Raw genomic sequence first — 26838 nt, 5'->3', positions numbered from 1 at the left:
AATAAACCAGCTACTTTAATCTACATATAAGTCAATTTTCTTTTTTATTTAATTAAATATTGGGATCAACTGCTGATATACAATTGTGATATAAGTATTTAGAAATGAATTTCCTATCTGGTGTGTAAAGCACTTTGTACATATACAGTCGTACCAAGCATAATCCATGGTGGAAAAAGAAATTTATTGAGTAATCAAAGAAGTTTTGAAATGGAATGATCCTTTAAATCTTATCTATAATTCTATTGCACATATTTAATATCTCAAAAAGATTCTCTATATTAGGCTTATAATATTTTCTTATATTTCAGTTGACAACAATCCAAATTTGGATTTAAGACCCTTTTTCATTGGAAACAAAATGATTTGTTCAATACCATCAACTCGTATAAAATCTGTCAGTTCTTTGATTGTTGAAGCAAGTAAAGGTGCAGTATGCAATATTTAGTATAAAACGAAGTTCATGTTTGGTATAAAATCAAAATACCAGTTTAATTAAACCAAAGCGCTCAAAACCTAAAGTCATATGAGGTCACAGCTAAGCTTGCAAAGTAGCACCCCCCCCTTTGGGATGCTACACTTTATCTTTATTTGACAGCAGCACAGTGAATAGATTCTTTATTTTATTTAGCATGATGAACAAGTGACTTTGCGTTACGTTTACCAATTTTGTTTAATTTGCCTAATTTTTGAAGAAACCGTTTAGTTCCTTTAACCTTCCACCGATAAAACGAAAGAAAGTAATTATAAACAACAATGCAAGTACATGTAGCAGTGGTTTATTCATCGTTCCAAAAGAAACAGAGAAAATTACAGAAATTTTTGCTTAGTAAGGGGTATAGTAACAGTAGTAAAGACGATGATTTCCGCTTCCGGATTCCATTGGATGACTTCCGGACACCGAGTCGGAGTTCAACGTGTCTTCGTCATCCATTTCTATGACTTCCTCTCTAACAGACATACCACTGACCCTTTGGCAGGAGGACGTGTAACGCATCAGGTAGAACGGATCCGTGTGGGGGAGTGAAATGTAAGATTTGCTGCTTCCGTCACTCCTATTCAATGTGCCATGCACATATTAAAAAACCAAATGGAATAGTTAAACACGTTCATCTATGCATCTCCAACACTATTGAAAAAAACCAGAATTAGGATTAATGCTTAACAGTACTAACAAACCATAAGCAATGAATTGGAGACAAACTTTAGTGGTACATGTATTAGCCAGACCTAATTCGAATTGTAAACTTTCACGCTGTACTTATATTGAAATATGACATGACATATGTCCATCCAGCATTAAAGTATGGAATACAATTGCATACAAAACACATGCATAATTGGTGTTGACAAGCAGTTTAAAATGGTTTGTTTAAAAAGACCTTAATTTAATTTTAACCACCAGATCTTACAAATTTTGTCACGAATTGTTATGATATAAACGATTATGTGGTAAAGAAAAAAAATCCATTTATTTTACCTTTTAAATCTGGGTATTTTAATAAATGTTTAAATGGAGCTTTTCTTTAAAAAGAGATCAATACAGCCTAAAAATGGCCTCGACCATGCATCGAGCTCTTTTAAACTATACCTGCAGCAGTAGTTGATTCGAGTGTCACTGTCAAAACTCCCCGAAGGTAGATATCCACCCTTACCGTTGATATTGTAGGTGTCTTCGTCATCCCAGTAAATACTGCCCGAACTAAAACCTATGAAAACCATTTTTATTATATTCTTTTAATAAGAAGTATATATTTTTTTTACAAACAATGGGGAAAAAATAGACTATAGAAGGTGGGTAAAAAAACCCAATAATTTATTCACAATATATATACTTCTTAAAAATAATCTTTTTTTTTCAGTGACAATATTTATCTTCTATTATTTATTCAAAGACAATATTTCACATGATAATGCTTTATTCTTATACATTTTTCAAACATACATGTCATTTAATATATACAAATGTACAAATTTGGCTTCAATTAGTGTACATTGCTATCTGTCACTGTTAAGCATGATAATATATAAACTGCGGAACTTTTATTCAATAGGCAACACTCTATTGTCATTTTTTTTAAAGATTGACTTTTTGGGTTTGGTTTTTGGTCAGTACTTGAATCTTTTTCTCCAATTTTGACGTCATCAGGTCTATGAAAGGGTTATTATCAGCCATATACTCAATGAGGGGCATATTCATTTATGCCTTAATTTTATAACCCCTGTTAATTTTGAATAAATTAAAAATCCCAACACATGTTTGATAAATCGTTTGAAACTTTACCTGAGGGACAGTGAGAACCATATCTCATGATGCAGTAGTTTCCCCGAGGCCACGACCCAGATCCGGAGCTGGAGGTTTTGGAGCAGTAATAAGATATCATGTCATTGAAAAAGAAACCTGAAGGATAATTATGTCAATTTATTAGACAATTGTGTAAAATGTATCTACAATGAAAATTTAAAAACAGTTTCTAATTGTTGTTTTCTTTTTTCATTTTTAGAAAGGCCGCCAAATTTCCATAGAGAATGCTTGTTTTCTTCATGAACATCTACGTAATGCTTCTTATTCATAAACTATTAGATTCATACAGTAATACTATTTGAAATTCAGTCGTGTTATGTGATTTTCGATCTCGTTTTAGGACTAGCATTTTGAAGGCATATACATGTATTAATTTAACATTTCATCAACTGAAATACCCGACGACTGATTTAAGTAACATGCTCAGACCTTACTTTAGAGAAATCTATGAAATTACTAATAATGTACATATTTTAGAATTTTTTTTATTTTATCTTAAAAGTACAATGATTTCAAATGAAATAAAATGCCTTAAATTAAGTTTCTATATTTTTCACAAATATCTGGGCAATTAAGTAAATATTCGACCTTGGAAGTGATGGTCAGTTGTTATTCTGTTCTGGGTGCCGGCGTCCTCATTGTCCTGATAGCGCCACCCAACCTTAAATCCGGAGGGACATCCGGTACGAGGGGCCACCATGGAGTATGTACCGGAAGGCCAGGCTACAATGAACAGAGAAAAAAAACGTTTTCTTAAAATAATGAAGATGACATGAAAAACCAAGGTTAGTATCAAATTATTGCTAATATTAAAACAGAAAGCATAACGTTGCGCTTCAATATCATTATATGAAAAATATTATCTAACCCTTTCAAAGTGATTCATATACAAAGTTTTGGAAATTGTTAATTATGACATTAAAAATTTTGTATTTTACAGACAGAAATTGAAAAACAAAGGAAAATGCGCACGTTAGGAACGACTTAAATACACCTCCACAAAAACAATGTATATCATTGAAAAAAGGACCGATCTTCAACCTGAAGAACTAAATCAATATATTGCTTATAAATTATATACTTTATCAACGTACAGACCTTCGGATAATCCGACACAGAGACTCAGTAAGGTAACAAGTATTGTAGATCCCTCCATTGTGTCCATCAACTTGAAAAATCACAGTCGTACTGTTAATGTCTTTAAAAATATTCATTTCTCATCTAACAGATAATAAGAACAGCAACGAATGCCATTTATACGACGTTTGCTTTTTAATGTTAGCTATAGAAAACTTACCTTTTGCAGTTGCTCGGACGACAGTTATCATTTTATTTATATATTAAATGCTTACATCAGATAAAAACATCATCAGAAACACATGCTGTCCATTCGATGACATAACATGCGGAAACCTGGACACTTAAACATGGAAAATGTAAATAATAAAAACCCAACCGAAACCTGAAACCGATTTCATCAGAACATGTACTGACACTTGAGAAGATAAATGCCAGCTAGACGCTGCCAGAATATACCAACTTCCTGGCTGCACATGTAGCAAGAGGGAGGTATGCCTACTACTCTCTACTCTGGACAATGCTTTTTGCGTCTCTATTTTTGACGATTTTCAGATTGTTATAAAAAACATGTACCTGTGGTTATCGCTTAAGCATAACATATATTTTTGGTTTTCTTCACTGTAAAATTTTTATTTTAATTCACTGAAATAGACAATAATTAGACATTATTGATATGATATATCTCAAAGGGTCTCACGTAAATTATAATGGAAAAAAGGATCAACAACATATTTCAGAGGATTTTGCTTTAACCATGACATAAGACTTATAAATTGTGTTGGCATTGAACTTTAAGTCAAGATCATTACCCTTACCAACAGTTATTTTTAGGTTATCCGAGCAAGATTAAGCCAAAAGGAAATAATTTATGGTCGACAACTCAAATCGTGTCCATCTCAATCTGGATTTTTAGATCTTCTCTGACTTTTAAATTTCACCCTGAATCATTGCACACCCTTTACTGAAAAGCACTCGACACTTTGTTGGTAAAGTATTAGCCAGATTGGTCCAAGGGGAAATAATATATGCGCCGCACAAGTAATCCCGGACGGACGGCCGCCTGCAGGGCGGAGCCCTAATTATGAAAAAAAATTAATATGGAGATTAAAAAATACCTTTTAGTGAAATGATTCATCATTAAGGGCGATAGATTAATTCTCATGAAATGTGAATGATGATATATAGTTACTTAAAATTTATATTTACGCGAGTATGCGTATATCTATATATATTTACATTCTACAGTGTTTTCCCATTAAAAATCTTTAATCTTTAAATGCCTCTAAATGCAACACCTAATCACTGCGTATGAGTTCTCAAACAGTAATTTCTATGTTATCGGCTAAATTTTGCAGATTTTGTTTTCCGCTTTAACATTTTCGGCAGTATTCTAATATTATAAGTTAAGATTTAATATTTTAGTATTTTTAATTTTGCATATTTTCTGTTGGTTTTTCCTCACTTAATTATTAAATCAATTGAATGACACGAATTGTTAAAGTATTGAAAAATTCTTAAAAACGACAAACGACACCATATCATATTATTTTGTAAATAATTTATTAAAGTCTGCTTATATACAGCTATAGTTCAATGTATTTATCTAAAACTATTCATTTTCAATAATTATGTACATGACATTTAATATTATATACTTCAGTGTTACGAACTATGATTGTTTGGCAATAATATCAATTTTTAAGATTTAAAATTGATATGCCCTGAAAATAATATCGATAATAGATTTGCTACATGTAACAAATGACAGTCCTGTTTTAATATAATTTAAAACGATTATATGTCTTGCGTTCGATGAATCCTGTTATATAGCATATATAATTTAAACAGATGAACTCGGATAATAAAATAACAATACATTGTTCTATAAATCCATCATTTGGTTAATTCGTTTTAGAACAGTGTATCGATTGTCATCTCTTCTCCTGGCGTTAAACACAACTCTTCCTGGTTTGCAGGTCTAACGAACGGACGGACAGTCCTTTACAGATATTGCTGCCGTTCAAGTGTAAGGCCGGGGGGGATAGTCAAATCAAAAGGAGTTGCTCCTCTCTTCCTAATTGACATCGGTCTCTCCTCCCCGTCAATAAGTTCCTTCAAATATAATGTCAAGGGATCATCGGTCGTGACCCAGAAGTGATGAAATCGCCTGATTTCTTTCACTGCACGGAAAAGTTTGGACAATTTTTTTTCTCAGCTTCTTGACTTCCAATCACCACTTTGAAAGGGACAGCTAAGTTTCCGAATGCGGGCAAATCCACTGTCTACAAGACATATAAAATAAGAAAATTAGAAATTCAATACCATCTAATTAATGCTTTTAATTTTAATTTTATGCTTTAAACACAAAAAGATACGACTGAATTGTGTGCATGTCATGGTATTTTCATGAAATACTCATGGAATACTCAATTTCTTCATGCCAATCCGTCACAACTCGCCAAAATTAATATGCTAGCATGTACTGGGTCTTATTTTAGCCTGTTTGGTTTTATAAAATAAAACCCGAAATAATCAATTGCATGTTCAGCATGTGATATGCATGACTTGTCAATGTTCTGATGACTCACCAGAACAATTGTCAGCGTTTAGAAAACATTTTCGCTCCTCAAATCCATTCTCCGTTAAAGTATGGATCAGCATACTAATGACACCATTTGGTAATATTCCGTCATGTCCTTGAAAAATATATTATTCATTGTTTACTTAAAACAAACCGTCTAATAAATTTTACAGTATCTTTCTGACTAATATTATTTTCCCTTAGTCACATACCTATAGTTTTATTTTCATCAATTACATAATTCATTTGCCTGGACACCCCATCGCCAAACAGTTGCATTCTGCAAAGTTGACCAAAATAAGTGGGCCCAATTTGACGGGAGGGATGTAGCAACTGAAAATGATATGCAAAGTCAAAGGTATAATGAACATTCACTTGGTTTGTTCACCCCCTCCAAGTGCGACATTCTCAATGCAAGTTCTGTAGTGACTTCGTGGTTCATCTTTCATGTAAGAAGTCACGAAAGAAAAGAGGGAAGGGGGGTAGCTGGTTGATAGCCTCCATAAACTCTCATGAAAAGTCATCGACAAATAGCACCAAATCTCCCATACCTAAAATCTCTCCTAAACTCAGCGACATATAGCGCCAAATCTTCAATATTCAAACTACAATTTTCCCACACATAAACTCTTTGAAAAACTCAGCGACATATAGCACAAAATCTCATAACCTCAGCTCCCTCCAAAAGTCAGCGACAAATAGCGCCAAGTCTCCCATACCTTAACTTTCAGAAAAAGTCAGCGACAAGTAGCACCAAATCTCCAACACCTAAACTCATTCCCAAAGTTGGCGACAAATAGCGCCAAATCTCCCATACCTTAACTCTCTTAAAAAGTCAGCAACAAATAGCACCAAATCTCCTTCACCTAAACACTCTCCCAAAGTCAGCGACAAATAGCACCAAATCTCCTTCTCCTAAACACTCTCCCAAAGTTGGCGGCAAATAGCGCCAAATCTCCCATACTTAAAGTACCTTTAAAAGTCGGCGACAAATGAGCACCAAATCTCCTACACCTAAATTCTCTACCAAAGTCATCGACAAATAGCACCAAATCTCCCATACCTAAAATCTCTCCTAAACTCAGCGACATATAGCGCCAAATCTTCAATATTCAAACTCCAATTTTCCCACACATAAACGCTTTGAAAAACTCAGCGACATATAGCACAAAATCTCTTTTAACTCAGCTCCCTCCAAAGTCAGCGACAAATAGCGCCAAGTCTTCCATACCTTATCTTTCAGAAAAAGTCAGCGACAAGTAGCACCAAATTTCCTACACCTAAACTCTCTCCCAAAGTTGGCGACAAATTGCGCCAAATCTCCCATACCTTAACTCTCTTAAAAAGTCAGCGACAAATAGCACCAAATCTCCTTCACACCTAAACACTCTCCCAAATTCAGCGACAAATAGCACCAAAATCTCCTACTCCTAAACACTCCCCCATAGTTGGCGACAAATACCGCCAAATCTCCCATACCTAAACTACCTTTAAAAGTCAGCTACAAATACGCACCAAATTTCCTACACCTAAATTATCTCCCAAAGTCAGCGACAAATAGCGCCAAATCTCCCATACCTTAGCTCTCTTAACAAGGCAGCGACAAATAGCACCAAATCTCCTACACCTAAACTCTCTTCAAAAGTCAGCGTCAAATAGCGCCAAATCTCCCATACCCAAACCCTCTTCAAAATTCAGCAACAAATAGCACCAAATCTCCCATACTTAACTCTCTTGAAAAGTGACAAGTAGCACCAAATCTCCTCACTTAAACTCTCTCCCAAAGTCAGCGACAAATAGCACCAAATCTCCTACACCTAAACACTCACCCAAAGTCAGCGGCATATAGCGCCGAATCTCCCATACCTAAACTACTTAAAAAATCAGCGACAAATAGCACCAAATCTCCTCACTTAAACTCTCTCCCAAAGTCAGCGACAAATAGCACCAAATCTCCTACACCTAAACACTCACCCAAAGTCAGCGGCATATAGCGCCGAATCTCCCATACCTAAACTACTTAAAAAATCAGCGACAAATAGCACCAAATCTCCTCACTTAAACTCTCTCCCAAAGTCAGCGACAAATAGCACCAAATCTCCCATACCTTTAGTCTCTTGAAAAGTCAGCGACAAATAGCACCAAATCTCCCATACCTTAAGTCTCTTGAAATGTCAGCGACAAATAGCACCAAATCTCCCATACCTTAAGTGTCTTGAAAAGTCAGCGACAAATAGCACCAAATCTCTTACATGTATACCTAAGCTTTCTCCCAACGTCAGCAACAAATCTTTTATTATACTTTAGCTCTGTCCCAAAGACAGAGATTTAAAAATTATCAAGTTAAAATCTTAGTTCTCAAAATGTTTTTCAATATTCAGAAATGTTTACTTAGTTTGGACAGAAAAGAAATAGCCATTGTTTTTCTACATTCAGTAATGGAAAAAAATTGCACAGTAATGTATTTCATCTCTATTACCAGTACATAATGTAATAGCAAGATTAATCCAAGATTAAGGAGGTTGGATGGTCAACAAATTAACCATCAGATTAACATAAAAATTTATGATATGATTTATTTTGATAAACAAAACAATCATATATTTAAACATTTAAATTTTGGTATTTTTCTTTAATTTTACATAACTCTTGCATATGTTGATTTACTAGTATTTCAGACATTTCTGACATGCCCCTGGAATGTTTTACCCATTCTATGCATGACTCTCATAGGGACAGTCTCTAGCAGACACCATGTAATGTTTTTGTTGCTCAGATTTATTATAGTATCAAATCATTACATGTCATGCACATTTCAAGCTGTTTGTTTACAACCATATATAGTAAATTTATGACCACAAACCGTACATGTTTTACTCTTCCGCTTTACATGGAAGTCTACCGCTTCTTGGCCCTGTCGTCTATCTAGTACCACTTTAAAAAAAAAGAAAATATACTACTTTTCATTGTTTTGGTAGGCCACTTTGGAAGCCATTGTGGTCCCAAAATTTGTCATATTTTGAAAATAGTGTGACCTGAATTGAGGGCATAGAAATGCTTTTTAAACAGGGTGAATGATAAGTTTTCAAGCATGTGTTTTACATTGAAGGATGAAGTAAGCCACTTAGTACATTGATTAGTTATGAGACATGTTGGAATTATCCTCGCAAATGAAAACACGCTTTATGCTATTCCATGCGTGTCTTTAAAGATGACAGAATATATCTTTCAACTTGGCCATAACGGTAATCTTTACTTCCAGTTTATTGCGACACTGCACTTCCGTCTATGACAACCAGGAATGAAACCTCTGAATTTTTTGTATATTAACTTTAAGGATGACATTTACTCAGAATGAAAAAAAATCCACTGATGAAATTGAAAAACCATCGTTTGTATGTTATAGACCTTTGATTGTAGTGTTATAATTCACTTTCAAAAGAGTAGGTCAATGACCTACTTTTTGAGTTAATGACCATTGAATATTTTTTGAAAAATCAAGAAAAAAACCATAAAATTCTACACTATGATGAAATTTTCTTTATTGTAAATATATTACAAATAATAAAGTACTATAAAAAATGAAATACAGTTTATGAATTGTAGTGGCACTTCATAGGTACAAAAATTAAGATTTCAGCAACAATTTTAAGAAGTATTACAGTATGGAACCACTTATATTGACCTTATTCTATTGACTTAAAATTTACAAGAGGTCAATGATCAAAATTTTGAGATAAGGTGTCTTTTACCGTTTTTCAGCATTTTTCAATATTTTTGCAATTTGTGCCATACGCTTATTTTAATTAATAATTGAGGTAAAACCATCAGAAAATATGAAAAATTAAATGGACGAAAATATAGAACCTTAACTTTTAATATTAGAGTACTGCCAAAAATGTTAACGCGGAAAACAAAATCTGCAAAATTTAGTCCGAATTCCCTGTGTTTGCCTAAAAGTCTATTTTTGTTTGAGCCTAATTCCATAATAAAGAACAAATATCGAATGTTTTGTCAATAATAATTCATTTCATTAATAATATTTTTGTTTAGAACAAGTTTTACTCATTACATTGATCTTTAGAATTTGAGAACTCAAACCCTGAGTAAACAACACCCTAAATGTTATGTAAATATTTGACATATTCTTCACGATAGTTGCAAAAATTACCAACACCTTTTTCTATCTGAATTACACACAAAGACTTAAGATAAACAAATTTCATTATAAAGAACTTCAATAAGATCAAACACATTTAAAATTTGAAATTTAGTTAGAAACCATGCAATAAATATTACAAACATACATGTTGAAGTGGTTGGCTCAATATATGTACTCATGAAGTATTCTCTAGGGTCAGTTCAAATTACACGCAAATGTTCATTGAATTTTTGTCCAGCAAATCATATACACACAATGTACAGATTAGCATACTACCGGTATTAAGCACACAGGGAAGTGGCTGTTGGCTTTCTGTTTTTCCTTTTTGTTGATGTCATGGCTATTTTCCGTAAAAGAAATGTTTCCTCTCTTGACCATCTTCCTTGGGAAATTTTCTCTTTCTGTTTTTCCAGATAAGAATGTCCTGTGTGGTTGAAAAAGTTAATGTGGGCTCTTCGTCTTTTTCTACTTGTAGCCCTCTGTCCACCTACTATGTTGCATCGTGTAGATCCATGAGGGTTATCGCAATTAACATCACTGTCAATTGTGCATGCCAATTTATTTTTGTGACATGGAAATCTGCTTTTGCTGCAAAATTTCTGATTTTGAAGCATCATTTTGTGCTTTGATCTTCCACATCTACATTTTTTCTGGACACATTCTCTCTTTTCACTAGATTGTGGTTCAGCATCTTCCTTTAAATCAACAGTCTGAGGGCATTTGTTCATGGCGCTATAATGTATGCAACAAAAAGTGGTGTTGAGACAATATGCATACTATTACTTTGTATCAAGATTATCTCAGTGTCTACTCAATGCGCAATAAAATGTACAAAGCGCTGATATAAGAATGTCACCCATGTTGCCTTCAAAAGTACCTTTCTCTCGATAACATTCAACATTGTAAAAATCGTCATCAATATCAAAGAAACTCTGATAAAAGTATATAACAATTCGGAATATTATGAAATATCGTTTGTAAGCCATATGCCAAAGAGTAAAAAAAGACAATTTCCATCTTCAGGAGTATCTACAATCACCATGTTTAGTCGAGATGCATTATTTCCTAAAACAGTTAAATGCTCCAGAATCTCGGCAGATATAACAGGCTTAAGTAAATGTTGTCGGTTTGATGAAGCCCATAAAAGTGATTCCATTGATGTTTCTTTCAAATCTACTGCCTTAAAAGATTTTAATGTTTCACAAAACATTAATGTTGACCGATAAACATTTTCCTCGGATTCATCTAAAGTCATTCTTTTGTTTAATTCCACGAAACCCTTTTCTTCTTCTTTTTTCCCCTGCACATGTAACTCTGGGTTAGGTTGCAAAACTTTGTTTGTAGAAAAATAACATAAACTTTTAGCATTCCCTGAATGAAAATTTGTAAACACTGGATAAACTACATGTAAGTTATTGTCAGGATTTCTGCAAGAGTTCCAAAAATACAAAAGAATGCACAAAAGAGCTTTTGCAAGTTCTGGACCAATTCTTCCAATTGCCATTGCTGAATTATTCAAAAAATGGTGTAACTTTTCATTTTTGTTGGTCCCCGTTCCTGTTGGAATATCAGATAAACAACCTTTTTCTATGTGTTTTCTGAGATTCATGCATGCTTTTAGTGCATCAGATGAGAAAAAGGAAGTGTCAGTACTGTCTGTCAACTTTTCCAACTTTCTTACAAAATTATCAAAGGAATTGAGGATTATTTCTAAGTTTGGTGTTGATAGTTTTCTTTCTTTCTTGACATCGTTAGATTGCCTAAATACTACTCTTAAGTTTTGTACATCCTTCCAAAATTCATTTTTTGGAAACTTTTTTTGTTATGCTTTGAACAGCATGAAATATATCTAGTTTTACATCAGCGTTTGCAAAATGTTTTTGAATTTTACTTTTCCAGTGACAACAGTTGTCAAGTACTATCAATTTCACAGCATTACCTGAAGAAGTTTCAAGAGATTTAAAATGATTTTCAATACTTGAGAAGGCAGTCGTTTTCACAAATTCAAAACTTAAGACTTGACCAAATTCATTTAAGATCATGAAAAGAGAATCATACTGCTTTGTCCAAGTTTTTGTTTTAGGGTTCATGAAACCAATATTCACAGAAACCTTGAAAGTGTGGTCACATGATAAAACACAGGCCGGCAGTTTTATGAAAAGATTCTTCATAGGATAGTTTCTCTCTCTGAAAATGGTCTAAAAATATGTCCTTTATATAATTGTCACTTGGATTGGGATGGCATTTGAGTGAGAACTCTTATATATCTGGAAAATCTTCAAATGTTGATGAGACATTCCCTGAAGGTTGTTCCAAAACTGCATGTCAAAGCAGAATTGTCTTTGGGAAATGACATATCTTCTGACTGCATCGCTCTTCATTTGGATTTCAATGTTCATGAAATTCACTCCCGACATGATTCTGAAATGAAATGATATCTGTATAAATGTAACAATTATTTATTACATGTAAGTACATGTATTAAACAATGTTAATACCTCATTCTAATGGGTTTCCTTAAGATGGTTTTTGAAATTTGTATTCGTATACAGTAATAAAGAGTATATTTATATATCACTTTCATAGTTTTAGGTAAATAATAAAGAGTATCAAGGAATATCGACTGTCTTATTAAATTTAAACTGTTTTATGCAGTGAAACTTAACTTCAATAAGAATCTCACAAAGATTAGAATTTTGCAGTTAAATTTAAATGAAGGTGGTATGGGACACCTGTCTATAGTAATGTTTTAATGCACATTAAATTTAGAATACTTTCACCAGTTTAGAATGTTTAAATTCTACACTATTTAACCACAAAATAGCTTTTGAACTTAATTTTCTGGAGAGGTGAAAAATGTAAAACTCCCAGCGGAATTCAAAATCATGAGGTACAGATTTGTAGTAAACCCTCTAAACCACTGCGATATTCTGTTAGATGACAATATCGAGAAAGAAACTAACTTGTATAATTAGACTTCATTTTGTTGTTTATTTCAATACACAATACATCACAACATGGAGGTGTCCCATTCCACCTTAAGAATGTTATTATATTATCTTTCTTTAATCTCTTTGACTATATTATTCATTTACACCACTGGTATTGAGAGTTTTAATTTATACCCAAGGTGAAAAAACAATTTTGATTATACCTTTGAGTGACATTCCATTGCAAATTTGTGGTAAATCTAGCTCGATGATTTAAACGGAATGGAATCTCAATGCCTGGTGGAAGTTGATCTGTTATAAAGCATTCACCTGATAGAAAGTTACTGGAAGATTCTTTAGTTTTGCAGATATAGTTTCTCATTACAAGAACTATGGGTCCATATTGGTCATAAATCCAACGTGGTTGCATTGTTTTCTTATATCTCCATTGTCCAGAAACTAAGATATTGTCATGCTCAGTGCATACAGGGGGATTTCGTTGAAATAATGGATATTGGTTAAGAGGGTCCTATAGCAAAACGCATGGTAATAAGTATTTGCAAACTCGTGGCTGCAGCATTCCATTTTGCTATCTGTCATACACTGGTTCTATTACATGTGGATTCATGAGTCCTTTGTTTTCAACTAGCATTTCTATGTAAATCCACACATTTTCGGGAAACAATTCAAAAGCACTGGTCAAGTGGAGAAATATAGCAAACACAGCAAGCACCTCCATTTTTAATGAAAGCACACTCTTCAATTTTGCATAAACATTTAGTGAGAAATTAGAAATTTCTTAGCACTGGTATCTGGACAATAGAAAATAAAGACCTGTATTTGTTAACAACAATTAATATCATGAGATTAAAGTAAGAATGTCCTCGTGTATATGAAGTACATTGATTTGGAGTATAGTTAATATTCAAGTGGAGTAGATATCATTAATAAACAAATATGAAATTTTATAGTATGAGACACCTCTATGTTATTACTGTAAGCAACCAAAAGGAATAGCATATGTTCATAATTGACACCACTTTGAAAATAAATAAACTGTTTGATGTTAAAAGCTATTTTATTACTGTGATCATGGTTGATCACCACAGGTAGATGGATAGAACCCCTCATGTTGCTAAATAGCCATATGGTTCTCAATGGGGGGTTGCAGTATGTACATTGTAGAAACTACATCAACCCTCAAGAGGATGTTAAAAGAAGAAAAAGAAAACACAATAAATTAGATGGGGTCCTGTGGTTAATGCATATTTTTTTTTATTACAGGAAATCAGCAATTTATATGCTACTGTATATGTTTCATGTATGGTCTACATGTATATTTTGGAATATTTCATGTTAATAAGAAAAGAACACACATTGTCACTAAAATGAAATATAAAATTTGGAGTTTTTTGTAATCTTAACATTTTGGAAAAAGAGGCAAATTTAGGACTATTAGAGGATTTAACACAAACTGTCAATATTTCCCAGTATGTTTCTCTGTACACTTGTTCTTGGAAATCAGAGTCATATACAACGTGTACTATGTAATATGAACTACTCATATCCTCAAAATGGAATCAAGAAATACTCAGATTTACAAGCTTTGGATGGACATGCAGGACATTATTGGTCCTGCCCATTTGTGGCCTCTTACTATCAGACGCTTATTTTGGACACAGACACTGGGCCACTAGATAGAATTTTGATTTGTGCTTTTTCTTATGTGAATTGCTTAAATCCTGAGGTTTTGATAGAATGGATCCAATTACTAAGTCTTGTAAAAAATGACTCTGCAATTAGGCACGTGCAAAGTTTTATGCATTGGTAGAAAGGGGTAGAAACTACTCCCTCTATGCATGGAACGTGTCAATGAGAAGGTATGAATGGTTAGATGGAAGACCTCGAATATACCTTAATCGTGAAAGAAGGTAACAATCTACATTTATCTCCGTATTTGCATGAATTTACAAAGATGCTAGCTAATCATAATTATTTAGCAATAAATCTATCAAAAAATACTTTATTATATAAGTTTTCATTTTATCAGGAATGCTTTATTATTTGCATATTGTACAGTAATGCTTTTCTCTAATAAGGCCTCTTTTTTATATCCCTCTCCCTTTATTTATTTTTCTTGTTTCAGAAAAAACTTCAATTCTCATTGTTCTCAATAAAGAAGTAATTTTTTATTACAAAACTGTCTGAGACATTCCTTTCAAGTATTATTGTTTGGTGAAAAATTCAAACTGTAGTTGGCCACAATGCAGACTTGATGTGATGATTTGAAACATCTAACAATCATCACTACATGCATTATGTTATAATATCAAAGTGTAATTTTTTTTAAAGAATGAATACTTAAATCAGAGAGTGGTATGTAAAACTACTGAAACAGTCCTGAAGTCATGATAGGGACAAAAACTTTACATCTTAGAGAGATAAAGAGAGAAAAAAAATGACAGAGAGTAGAGCATAGAGGTCGGTCATACAGGCTGATTTTCAATGAAATAAACTGTGGAAACAGAATTTACGCTAAGCATGAATCAAGATAAAGTTTAAGTATTTCCCTTATCATGGATTAAAAGCAACATAGAATTAAAGCATTTCTCCATTGTATTTTTGGGTTTACTCCAAAAAGAAAAGCATAGAGGTCGACAGCATTCCTTAACGACATTGAATTTGGTTGCATCATTTCGCTTATTCCATAGAAGGTTTAAATAACCAAAACAGTTTGAAATAATGATAGGAACAAATATTTTACGAGAGAGAGAGAGAAGCATAGAGGTTGATAGCATTATTAACGACATGACATATTGTTCTATCATTTCGTTCATTCAATAAAAAGTTTAAATAACCAAAACAGATTTAAAATAATTTTTTATTAGAGAGAGAGAGAGAGAGAGAGAGAGAGAGAGAGAGAGAGAGAGAGAGAGAGAGAGAGAGAGAGAGAGAAGCATATATAGAGGTTGATAGCATTATTAACGACATGAAATACTGTTCTATCATTTCGCTTATTCCGTAAAAAGTTTAAATTTCCAAAACAGTTTGAAATAATGATAGGAACAAATATTTTACACGAGAGAGAGAGAGAGAGAGAGAGAGAGAGAGAGAGAGAGCGAAAAGCATAGAGGTTGATAGCAGTATTAACGACATAAAATATTGTTCTATCATTTGGCTTATTCCGTAAAAAGTTTAAATTACCAAAAAAGTTTTTCATTCATTAGCTGTTATCCGTTCCAGACAAAAGATTACCTTCTAGGGAGACACCATATTGAATAGAAATTAACAACATGGGGTAATTACTATAATCCATTCAATGTACAGCTACACTAATAAGGCTCATAAATTATTTTGCCAGTACCAAATTTGGTAAAGAGGGAGGGTGAACATAAGTGGGAAGAAACTATGGTCCACTCAATGAGCATTTTTTAGCAATAAAATTTATAAACATTCAAATGCGATTGGATGATCTGTATATATGTGAATGCATTGTTCATTAGTGTTCATATTTCTAGTGCATGTGTAAACGCAAACTATATCAAGCCTTTCAATTCTTTAATGAGATGACATCTCCTTGTAAAAGAAGGAAAACAGGGAGTCAGCTTCAGAAAAATCGTTTCAATTTTGGAATAGCTGCACGAATGAAGTTCCAGGTTTCTAAATTTCTTTCGGCCACCGTGGCTAACTTTTTAAAACTAATGACAAAGTCCAGGAACACCTCTCCAGAGATGATAATGGAAGCCGCCCTTCCAACCACTGCTGCATGTATGGGGACAAAGGCAGGACTGCAGTTAAAACCATACAGTGACTATGTTATATCCGGAAATCTCTTCATGATTGGTAGGTCTTTCATTAGTTCTTTTAGTTAAGGTAATCCTTAATCAACTTTATTTGGCAATTAAATTTATCAATAAAACAAACAACTTAAATATACCACTTGACTCATTTTAAGGTATCCGATCCATAATAGCCCCAGCTTCAATGAAACATATATGTGTAGGATTAATTATACTCAGTATACACGGACATAATATTCATGTCTAAGTATCAGTATGTAAGAGCAGGACGTGTCCTAATACATAACCTTTTCCTGTTCTTGAAGAGTTGTCCCCCTTTGCTTTTAATCTATAAAATCAATTATCAAAAATCTATAGTATGTATTTTCAATAGTTTTTGTGATCCTAATGATTAAATGCACCTTTCCACCATAAAATTTATTGATATTCTTAGAAATTACTTTAAATTTTATTTGAAAATATGTGCTTGTCTCCATAGACCTTAATGCAATCTTCATTATTTAAATACTGCTTAGTTCATCATATTTTGAAAATTTTCTCTCTGTAAAGTCTTTTTACTCTTCAATGCTTTAAATTAATATCATACTTTTTGATAATGTTACTTGAACCACTTCTGTTGTTTTTAAATTGCCTGCATTGATCATTGATAAGATTTATTGTAAGGAAACAGATACGTGAAATTTATTTCAGGATGTGCTTTTTTTCTAGAACGCTATGGCCCTTGCTTGTGGTAGTAGTTTGGAAGCATTAAATAAAGACTGTGCCATGAACATGAGATTGTATATCCTTAACCAACTGCTGGAGGCAAGCAGGGTGCCACCAGCACAGAGGACACTCTGTGATATGGAAGGATGTAGGAGACCAGGGCAGAGAGAAGCCTGGATAGGATGTGCTGTTTGTGGTAGATGGTGCCATATTTCGTGTGTACACATCCCAGAGGCGCCAATAGAGGGTTTTATATGCCCGATCTGTGTAGCAAGATATGAATGAAGTTTAGCTAGATTATTTTTGTCTTCATTTAAAGCTGACATAAATTCACTCTATATGATTTTGTCTTTTATGCAGACATGCACTGTTCATAGCCTTTTCTTAATACTTTTTTCATTTGCATTAAAATATGATGAGTCCAAAATTTTGTAACCATTTTTAAATTTACTGTTGTCTTAATTATGTACTGGCATTTGAAGCCATTAGTAAAGCAAGGTTTTTTTTACTTCTAAATTTGACTTAGATATTTCTTTAATTGTCACTACATGGGTTCATCTTCATACTCTATTGAAATCATAACTAAACAACAGTTCAAACTATAAGTATTTGTTAAATTTATGGATATTCAAGGTTAGAAAAATTAGGTCTTAATATAGATCGGATACCTTAAGTGGAGCTCCTGAGTTCGAGGTTCTATCAATTAATACACAAATCTGATCCAATTAATATATGAAAAATATGAGATACTCAATTATTGATGAAAATATTATGTGTATATACGAGGATCAATCAAAAAATACGAAGACAATGTGGCTGTCTATCATATATTTTTCATGAAAGTCATACTTAACAGATTATTCTGTGCACCAACACTTCTGTTATTAATATGCCAAGTTTTAGTCCATTTGATGAAACGGTATTTTTGTGACCCCTTTTTAAAAACAACATGTTTTGTCATCACGGCGCACGGTAACGTTCAAAACATGACGTCAAGATTAAACACGCAGAAATTAAAGATATGCGCAATCTTTATATCACGCTTAGTATCTTGTGCCTTTCTCCTTACAATTTAAAATGGCACTGAACCACTTAACATCATATTTGCACACATTTGTTCGAGAATCATATTTAGTAAGTTCTTCAAAGTTTCCATTTTCTAACCGTGTATCTCTTAGTTTACAGTAAGGATAACCCTGAACCTCCGTTGACGTTACTTATTTTTGGACCAAATATTTACAAATAATCTAATCTCTTTCGGACTGTTTTATATTCAAAATACATTTACCACCACCCCATAAAATTTATTACAGTTAAACACAAACTTACAAATAATAGTTGACCTATTTTTTGCACCATTGAGCATTTTCACAGCTTGCATCGGCTTTTTCCTGAGTTAAAATCCATTTTGTTTGTACTTCTCGTTGCGCCGTGACGTCCGGCGACGTTGATGTTTTTAGTCAATTCTAAAGAGGGCTATCTGACTTTAGCTACTAATATCTGTTCGACAAAACAATATATCCCGTCATTATTTGGAACATAGAATACCAAGACAAAACTTAATTTGAGGTTTCAATTTTATTTGGTTTATAGAGATATTACTTTCAACATTATATGGTTTATTGTTGACATAACACAAATTTTGACCGTGCGCCGTGACCTCATTTTTGCAGGATTAGATTCTAAATAATTCTTAGAAATAAAGAAATTTATTAACTTTTTTTCCTTGCAGATCGTTTGAAACTATTGATAAATTATGTCCACCAAATTTAGTAATGATATGACGTTAAGTAACATAGCTATGACAAAAGTCTTCGTATTTTTTGATTGACCCTCGTATGTATCATTACAATACTATTAGAATGCCAATTAGCTGCATATCTCTTCAATCTCAAAAATGATGAAGTGCATAGCGCTATAGGTTTTGTTCGGCACCATTTATGTCTTGCCTAGATTATGTAGATGACCAAGTGGTTAGTGTGTAGGAGAGTGTATTCGAAGGTTATGGCCAGAACAGAGCTGTAGCTTCAATAATGTGAATTTCTCTTTGCATATTTAACATGTTTTATGTATTTGGTTTAGAGGTGTTGCAGAACCAGGATGTGGGAAGTCCTCTGCAGTTGATATTGCCATGGGCATGACACTTAATGCTTTGAGCATGGAAGAAGGGAAATCCATACATGTGGCAGAATGTAGTAAAGCTGCACTCCTCAAAGTTCAAAGGGACTTGGATGGAAGGGGCATAATATGTGCAGATGAAGTGCCCCAGTTTCTAACAGGAATGTTGCGAAGGAGTCTGACAGACAACTCAGGTAAAGAAAGCCATTTACAGAAATGATTCGGAGACTGGCACTTTTGGTAATCATATGCATATACATAAAAGGATCAAATAATTTCAAAGGATATTTCAATTAAGATACAATCATTTTTATTTACTTTTTTGAAATTATTCTTTTCAGGTGATAGACAACTCCTGTTAACCTTGTGGAGAGGAAGGGGTTACAACATAGCCTTTACCAGCAAAGCACATATTGAGCTTCAGAAGTCAGGACTCTGCATTGGAGGTTTCATCCAAACTGATAGGATGATGGGGATTTTTTGACCGTTTCTCGTTTTGGTTGCTACCTGGCTACATCTACAATGGAAAGTATGTACCCAGTATCTGGATAATAGTTATACTTTGAAAGAAGTGTGAGGTGTACTGAGAACTTTGAATTGACAAAACATTTAATTTACATTATTTGTCCATTCAAAGTTTAATTTTTAAAACATTTCCCATTATTAATTTTTGAAATAAATATGTTTCCATTCATGTTTATTTCTATGGGTAGAAATACCGGTAGATATATAAAGTGTCAAATGAATGAAAAAATCTTTAAATTGTTTTCCCTTTCTATAGATTTAATTCAGTTGTACTTATTTAAATTGTTAAATTATAAAAATTATTGTTCAACCAAACTCTATGTACTGTTAACTCTAACTGTGAATTAGTTAACTGCATTTTGAACAAAGACTCCACCTTTTTTAAATTGAAGAAACTAATAATCATTTTTTTATGCTTATTGTGATACAATTGTAGTCTCATTTGAAATTTCATGCATTATTTCACAGAAAGATGAGAGAGGCACACAATTAATTCAGGACTTCCTTTCTACTCCACTCCCTCAATCCAGTGTTTCTGGAAATTTACAGAGCCCATAGCACGGCTTCTTTCATAGTCTATAGATTCTCACCAGAAGCACAAGATTTCTTCAATGACATTGAAGACAGGGTGAGGATAGGTATAGCAGAGATTGCAGAAGCTATTGTTGTAGAAAGTGGTGATGAGGATGATAGTGACGATGAAAGAGAGCCTATCAAATCTCCAATCGGAACCAAGTTTATTGATCAACTTGGTTGGCTCTCTCTCTTTACACCTATTTTCATCTGTTTTGGAGCAGATCCTTGGGCGCATGGAAGGGCAGATTTCCATTCCAGTGGAAATTTCTTTGGACACCATAACAAACAACTTCTTGATCACTTAATGAGACAGAATGAAGTGATTTTAGATGTAACAAATGAATCCTCCATGTTCATGGCCCAAGAAGTTTTGAAGCCAGTCGTCGATATGAAAACAGAGATTTCGAAAAGAATTCTTCTCGACGCTGGATGTGCATACCCCATTCGCCTGGCAAGCAGAACTAGATCAAGGGGAAAAACTGTGAAAAGTTCAGTGGTATCAGATGTCATTGAGACCCTGACTAGGTATGGTTTAGGAGCTGAGAAGAAAGTGAAAGTCAGTAAGACAAAACCTCTCAGTATATTTTTCAAGGAAATTCCCTCTTCAGTAAACAAATCTGCATTGGAAGAACTGGGAATTTCCTTTGAATTTTACCAGCACCAGTTCTATTTGCCTGTGTCTGTGGCATTTAACATAGAAAGACATCTGTTGGAACTGCATCCAAATGCCAAGGAGATCAAAGAACATGTTAAGAGAAATAATCATCTGCCTTCAAATGACAGTTGAAAGGGGATTTAAAGTGAAAATTAGCAGTTGCAAAATTCAAATTTTATGCATCAAATGTGAAATGTGTCAAATGTTATGTATTGTTTTGCTTACCTTATGCTTTCTTCAGTGCAAACGATATGTAAATGAATAAATGCATATATACAATAATGCATTCTGGAGTTTGTTATTTTGATTACCAGTAAATATACCTTGATATAAAGGGGCGAATTTGTAATTCTTTTGATTTCAAGGTTTGATTATCAAATATAGTACAAAAACAAACTAAAGACCTCAATCATTTATATTAAGAGGCAGTCTACGATAGAACCATGCAAAATCGAAATTTTATAATGAAGGGTGTAGATTAACTCTCATAGTTTATCTGAATATATCTAAAGTATATTGTCTATTTTATCAAATTTTCATGGTCAAATATATCTGCACCGCTGAAATCCCACATTTAAGACCATTTCTATTTTTAGCTCATTATTCATGATAAAGTTCATGCATGAATTAGGCTAATTCCAGATAGTCATTTATGTATTAAATAGAGTTTAATCATACCTAAAGTCAGATTCACATAACATCTGATACAAATACCTTTGAATTGCCGCACATTTATTTTTAAATTCATTCATTGGCTTCAAAATGTCAAACTAAAGATCGAGTTTGCACTTTTGTAGCGTCTGGTTAACATATTTTCGAGAAAATTAATTTTTTAAATTATAATTTTTTAATGTTCGGGTTTGTTATCGGGTTCGATGTGTATTGAATAAACGGGAAAAGTATGTAGTCAGTAATGATATCGTGCATTACCTGTACCATTCCTTTTATTGTCATGTCCTTGAAAAAATATACGATTCATTGTTTACTCAAAGCAAAACGTCTAATACATTTTTAAACAGTATCTTTCTGACTAATATTATCTTCCTTTAGAAACATACCTATAGTTTAATCTTCATCAATTTCATAATTCATTTGTCTGGACACCCCATCGCCTAACACCAAACAGTTGCATTCTGCAAAGTTGACCAAAATAGGTGGGCCCCATTTGACGGGAGGGATGTGGCAAATTAAAATGTTATGCAAAGTCAAAGGTATAATGACCATTGGTTTGTTCATCCCCTCCAAGTTCGACATTTCTTTCACTGAATTCTCAATGCAAGTTCTGAAGTGACTTCGTCCTCTCCTCGCATTTTCTAAATGTTTGTGTAACATTTCAGTCACGGTCAGTTTCTCCTCCTCAGTCACAGCATCGATCACCTGCTTTCTAAGACATTTGCATCGATGGCAAACACATTCGCGAGGTTTGCTTATCTTTATATAAGGTACTAACACATTTCAACCAAGCTTCTTCAAATGATGAAATCTTCACACCCATTCTCAATAAAGGTGTGCAGTTACGGTCGCCACTTGTTGTGCTTTAAAATGTGTATATTTCTAAAAATATTTGATTCTGTTTAACTTAAGTTAAGATCTAGAAGTAAAATCAAAACATGTTTGCCTTTCCCTCACCAATGCCAAACAATAAATTTAGGTACATGTATAATGTTAAAAAAATGACACGTACGTTACTGTGGCAACGACTAGTCTAGTTACCTGTAGAATATGTACTAAAACATTGTTAGTTAGTTGGTGTTGACTATATTCCTTTACATATGTGTTTGCAGAACTTCTGTTTTATCGTAAAAAGTTATTTAGAACTAATCTTGTTGCATTTTTCCTGAAAAAGACAGAGTAAAATAAGCTGTCGCAAGTTTCAGTTTTGACGTCTTTCTTTGCAATTACGTACGTCAATAGAAATGAATACTTTTTCAGTTCTAAACCATTTTGAAAGAGAAATTTGTATTATATTGTACTTAAAAAGAAAAACTAAAGTGTAAATTTAGCATATAATTATTCACGGAGTCAGAATAAAAATAAGATATCGAAGAAAAGTTTAAAAGTCTTAAACGTATGGATAAGAATTTAATGTACTAGATCTCAAATTTTCTTTAAACAATGAATTTGAAAACATTTTGGACGTTTTGCTATTTTTGCTATTAGTTTTTGTAATAAATAGTGGGTCCACAACCATTACAAATACATTATGCAACTCATTTACAAAAAAAATCACTTACATTAAATGTACGTTACCGAACCGTACGTTACCAAACGTCCTAAAACATCCTAAAAACCGCTTTTTTGGCAGAACGAAGCTTCCATATCGTTTTCATAAGCAGACGGCAGAGAGTGCGTTATGTTATGAACTAGAAAATTTTATTTTAAAGAGGTGAGTTATTTTCTCCATTTATACCCAGCTTTTGAAGATGTCCTGAGCGATTTACATTGCTTTACACAAATGATAAACACTCATGCATGTTTTCAGAATAAATAAGCATTGATCCAAAACTCGATAAATGATTGAAGAGTTGAGCGGTATGGAAGATCAGTCGGGGTAATGTACGATACAATATGTAACGTACATTTCAAGATATTGATATGATTGAATCTTGATGCTTAAATGTTTTCCTAACGTTGTTTTTGTTGTGTTTGGTTGAAATGGGGCGCAATTGATTATCAACGCTTGCAATTATACACCAAAGCATGAATAATTTATTATTTAATTATTAAAAAATAAGTATTGAAGAAGTGTGTCGGTTGAAATAAATATGAGTACTTATCAGATACAACAAAATTGATTTATAGGAGTCATATACAATATTTGTAATTTTCATAATGTTCGAACACAATAAAAAAGTGATCTGAAAAGGTTACACCGTCTAATTGCCGTCAAGTTTTAAAACACTATCTGTTTATATTAGTAACGTACATTTCACCAATGCTTTAACGTACAGTTTTCCATTGAAATTGACAATTTATTAAATTTAACTTGTTGAATTATTTCATTAGAGCGATGCCATTGAGTCGAGCAGAAATACAAAAGGCGTACCGAGAGAGGAAGAAGGCCAAGGAGGGTGAAAGTTACCTCCGAAAGGAGAGAACAAGGAGAATGAAATATTATGTTCCCTCAGCAGAGTTGTCAACCAAGGAAAGAAAACGAAGAAACAAACAGAATGCAGAGCGAGTAAAGAAACATCGTGAAAAAAGAAAAACAGAGGTTTTGCAAGCAGAAGAAGACAATATAGGAGAGACAAGTGGTTATGAGAGTAATTTGACGGCCACAGGAGAAGAGAGGCAATTGATTGTAAGAATGAATTTCAGCAGTTCAAAGAAAGGATCAGCTAGAAAAAGGATCAGTAGAGCGGTCTCAAAAGCTAATCGAGAAATAAATCACCTTAAGGCAAAAAATAATGAAATAAAAAAAAGATAAGAAAGCTACAAAAAGAAATGAGCGATTGCAAAAACAGAAGCAAGGAGGTGTGTTACCTCAAACAACAAGAAGTAAAACAGACAGAGATTTGAGAGAGGCAGGTATATCTCCGAACAGAGGAAAAGCAGTGAAAAGAAAGCTTTTATTAGGCAATGCTCTGCTCTGTGAAATTAAGGAGGCTAATTTGAAAGCTGGTTCATCAACTGTGAAGAAGCAAATGTTATAAGCTATTGCATCTGGAAACACACTTAAAAGATACAAGGGACTAAAGTGGTTATGACGCAAAACGGGGATGAACAGAAACAAACTTGGGCATACTGTAAAGAAATGGATAGATATAGGAAGGAAATCAAGAAGAAGAGTTCAAGAGAGATATAAAAAAGATGTAGTTTCTTTTCTTGCAAGGGATGACAATAGCAGAGCACAACCAGGCAAAGCAGATGCGAAGAAGATAGAATCAGGCGAAAAGATACAAACCCGAGTACTCACAGATTACTTATCCTATTTGCATCAGAAGTTCATAATGGAACATCCCAATGTAGAACTTTCCGTGGCAACATTTTGCAGAATGAGACCCAAACACATACTTAACACAAGTATGATATCTAGAAGCTGCTGCTTATGTACAAAACATCAAAATATGGCGTTACTGCTTCGGTGTCTGAAAAGTAACGGGATCCAAGTACCATTGAATCCTGAATCATTTATGAAGCAAACTGATCAACCCAATCTCCAAGACAAGCTACAAGATGATGTTAATTACAGTCAGTGGAAAAGAATCGAAGTCACAGAGAAGGGGAAGACAAAAAATGTTACAAGAATTGTAGAACTTAATGCTGAAAAAAAATTGTTCATACAAAGTTTTCAAGCACAATTAAAAGAATTTGAAAGTCACGTTTTTAGAGTTGGAAGACAATATCAGGAAATAAAAAGTCTAAAGGATAAACTGCCAAAGCATTATTTCATTGTAGAGATGGATTTTGCGGAAAACTATTCTTGCAAATCGAATAAGGAAATCCAATCTGCATATTGGAATATGACTTCTGTAACACTTCATCCGATTGTGGTTTACTTTATGAACACTGACATGAAATTGGAACATCAAAGTTTTGTTGTTGTTTCAGATGAACTGAGCCATTCGGCAATAACTGTACACGGACTATTGGAGAAGATGATCCCAAAGCTCAAAGAAATAGATGAATATGTTGAAACAAGATATCTGTGAGCCAATGCTCACTAGTGATACCCCCACTCTGATGTGAATATGCAAAATAAGCAAAGTCGACATTAAATAGAAAGCTGGCATCCGACTGGTACAGAAATATATCCCACAATATGGCATGCCTAAACAAATAGTGTGTTAAAATTTCAAGTATCTGCGATAAATAGCTGCTGAGAAATCTTTGAGGAAAATTTGTTTGAAAATTTTGGCTAAAATAAACAAAGTCATTATTTAACAGGAAGTTGATGTCCGATTGATACAAACATATATCCCACAATATGGCATGCCAAAACAAATAGTGTGTTAAAATTTCAAGCATCTGCGATAAATAGTTGTTGAGAAATCTTTGACGGAAATTTGTTTGAAAATTTTGGCTAAAAATAATAAAAGTACTCATCAAGCAGGAAGTTGACGTCCGATTGGTACAAAAATACATCCCACGATATAGCATGCCTATACAATTACTGTGTAAAAATTTCAAGCATCTTTGATAAACAGTTGCTGAGAATCCTTAGACAAAAATTTGTTTAAAAATTTTTGCTAAAAATCAACAAATTCGTCATTTAACAGGAAGTTGACGTCTGATTGGTACAAAAATATATTCCACGATATGGCATGCATTAACAAACACTGTGTAAAAATTTCAAGCATCTTTGATAAATAGTTGCTGAGAAATCTTTGACGAAAATTTGTTTGAAAATTTTGGTTAAAAAATAAGCAAAGTCGTCATTTAACAGGAAGCTGACGTCCGA

At 33.4% G+C, this 26838-nt stretch overlaps 1 protein-coding gene and 2 pseudogenes across 1 annotated transcript; 1 reads left to right on the top strand and 2 right to left on the bottom strand.

The window, feature by feature from the left end:
• Positions 1 to 763: 763 nt before the first annotated feature.
• Positions 764 to 3621, bottom strand: LOC128157686 (uncharacterized). Its single transcript, XM_052820281.1, has 6 exons — positions 3603 to 3621; positions 3404 to 3473; positions 2894 to 3028; positions 2285 to 2401; positions 1592 to 1709; positions 764 to 1055 (listed from the first exon to the last, which is right to left on the bottom strand). The coding sequence occupies exons 2-6, from the start codon at positions 3468 to 3470 to the stop codon at positions 827 to 829; spliced, it is 666 nt and encodes a 221-aa protein (XP_052676241.1). The 5' UTR covers positions 3471 to 3473; positions 3603 to 3621; the 3' UTR covers positions 764 to 826.
• A 1428-nt stretch (positions 3622 to 5049) lies between these two features.
• On the bottom strand, positions 5050 to 22932 carry LOC128161079 (uncharacterized; annotated as a pseudogene).
• Positions 16625 to 21588, top strand: LOC128157681 (uncharacterized; annotated as a pseudogene).
• Positions 22933 to 26838: the final 3906 nt, after the last annotated feature.

This window comes from Crassostrea angulata, chromosome 8, assembly GCF_025612915.1.
Source record: "Crassostrea angulata isolate pt1a10 chromosome 8, ASM2561291v2, whole genome shotgun sequence".
In the NCBI taxonomy this organism is placed as follows: Eukaryota; Metazoa; Mollusca; class Bivalvia; order Ostreida; family Ostreidae; genus Magallana; species Magallana angulata.
This window is presented reverse-complemented; position numbering and strand designations above follow the sequence as displayed.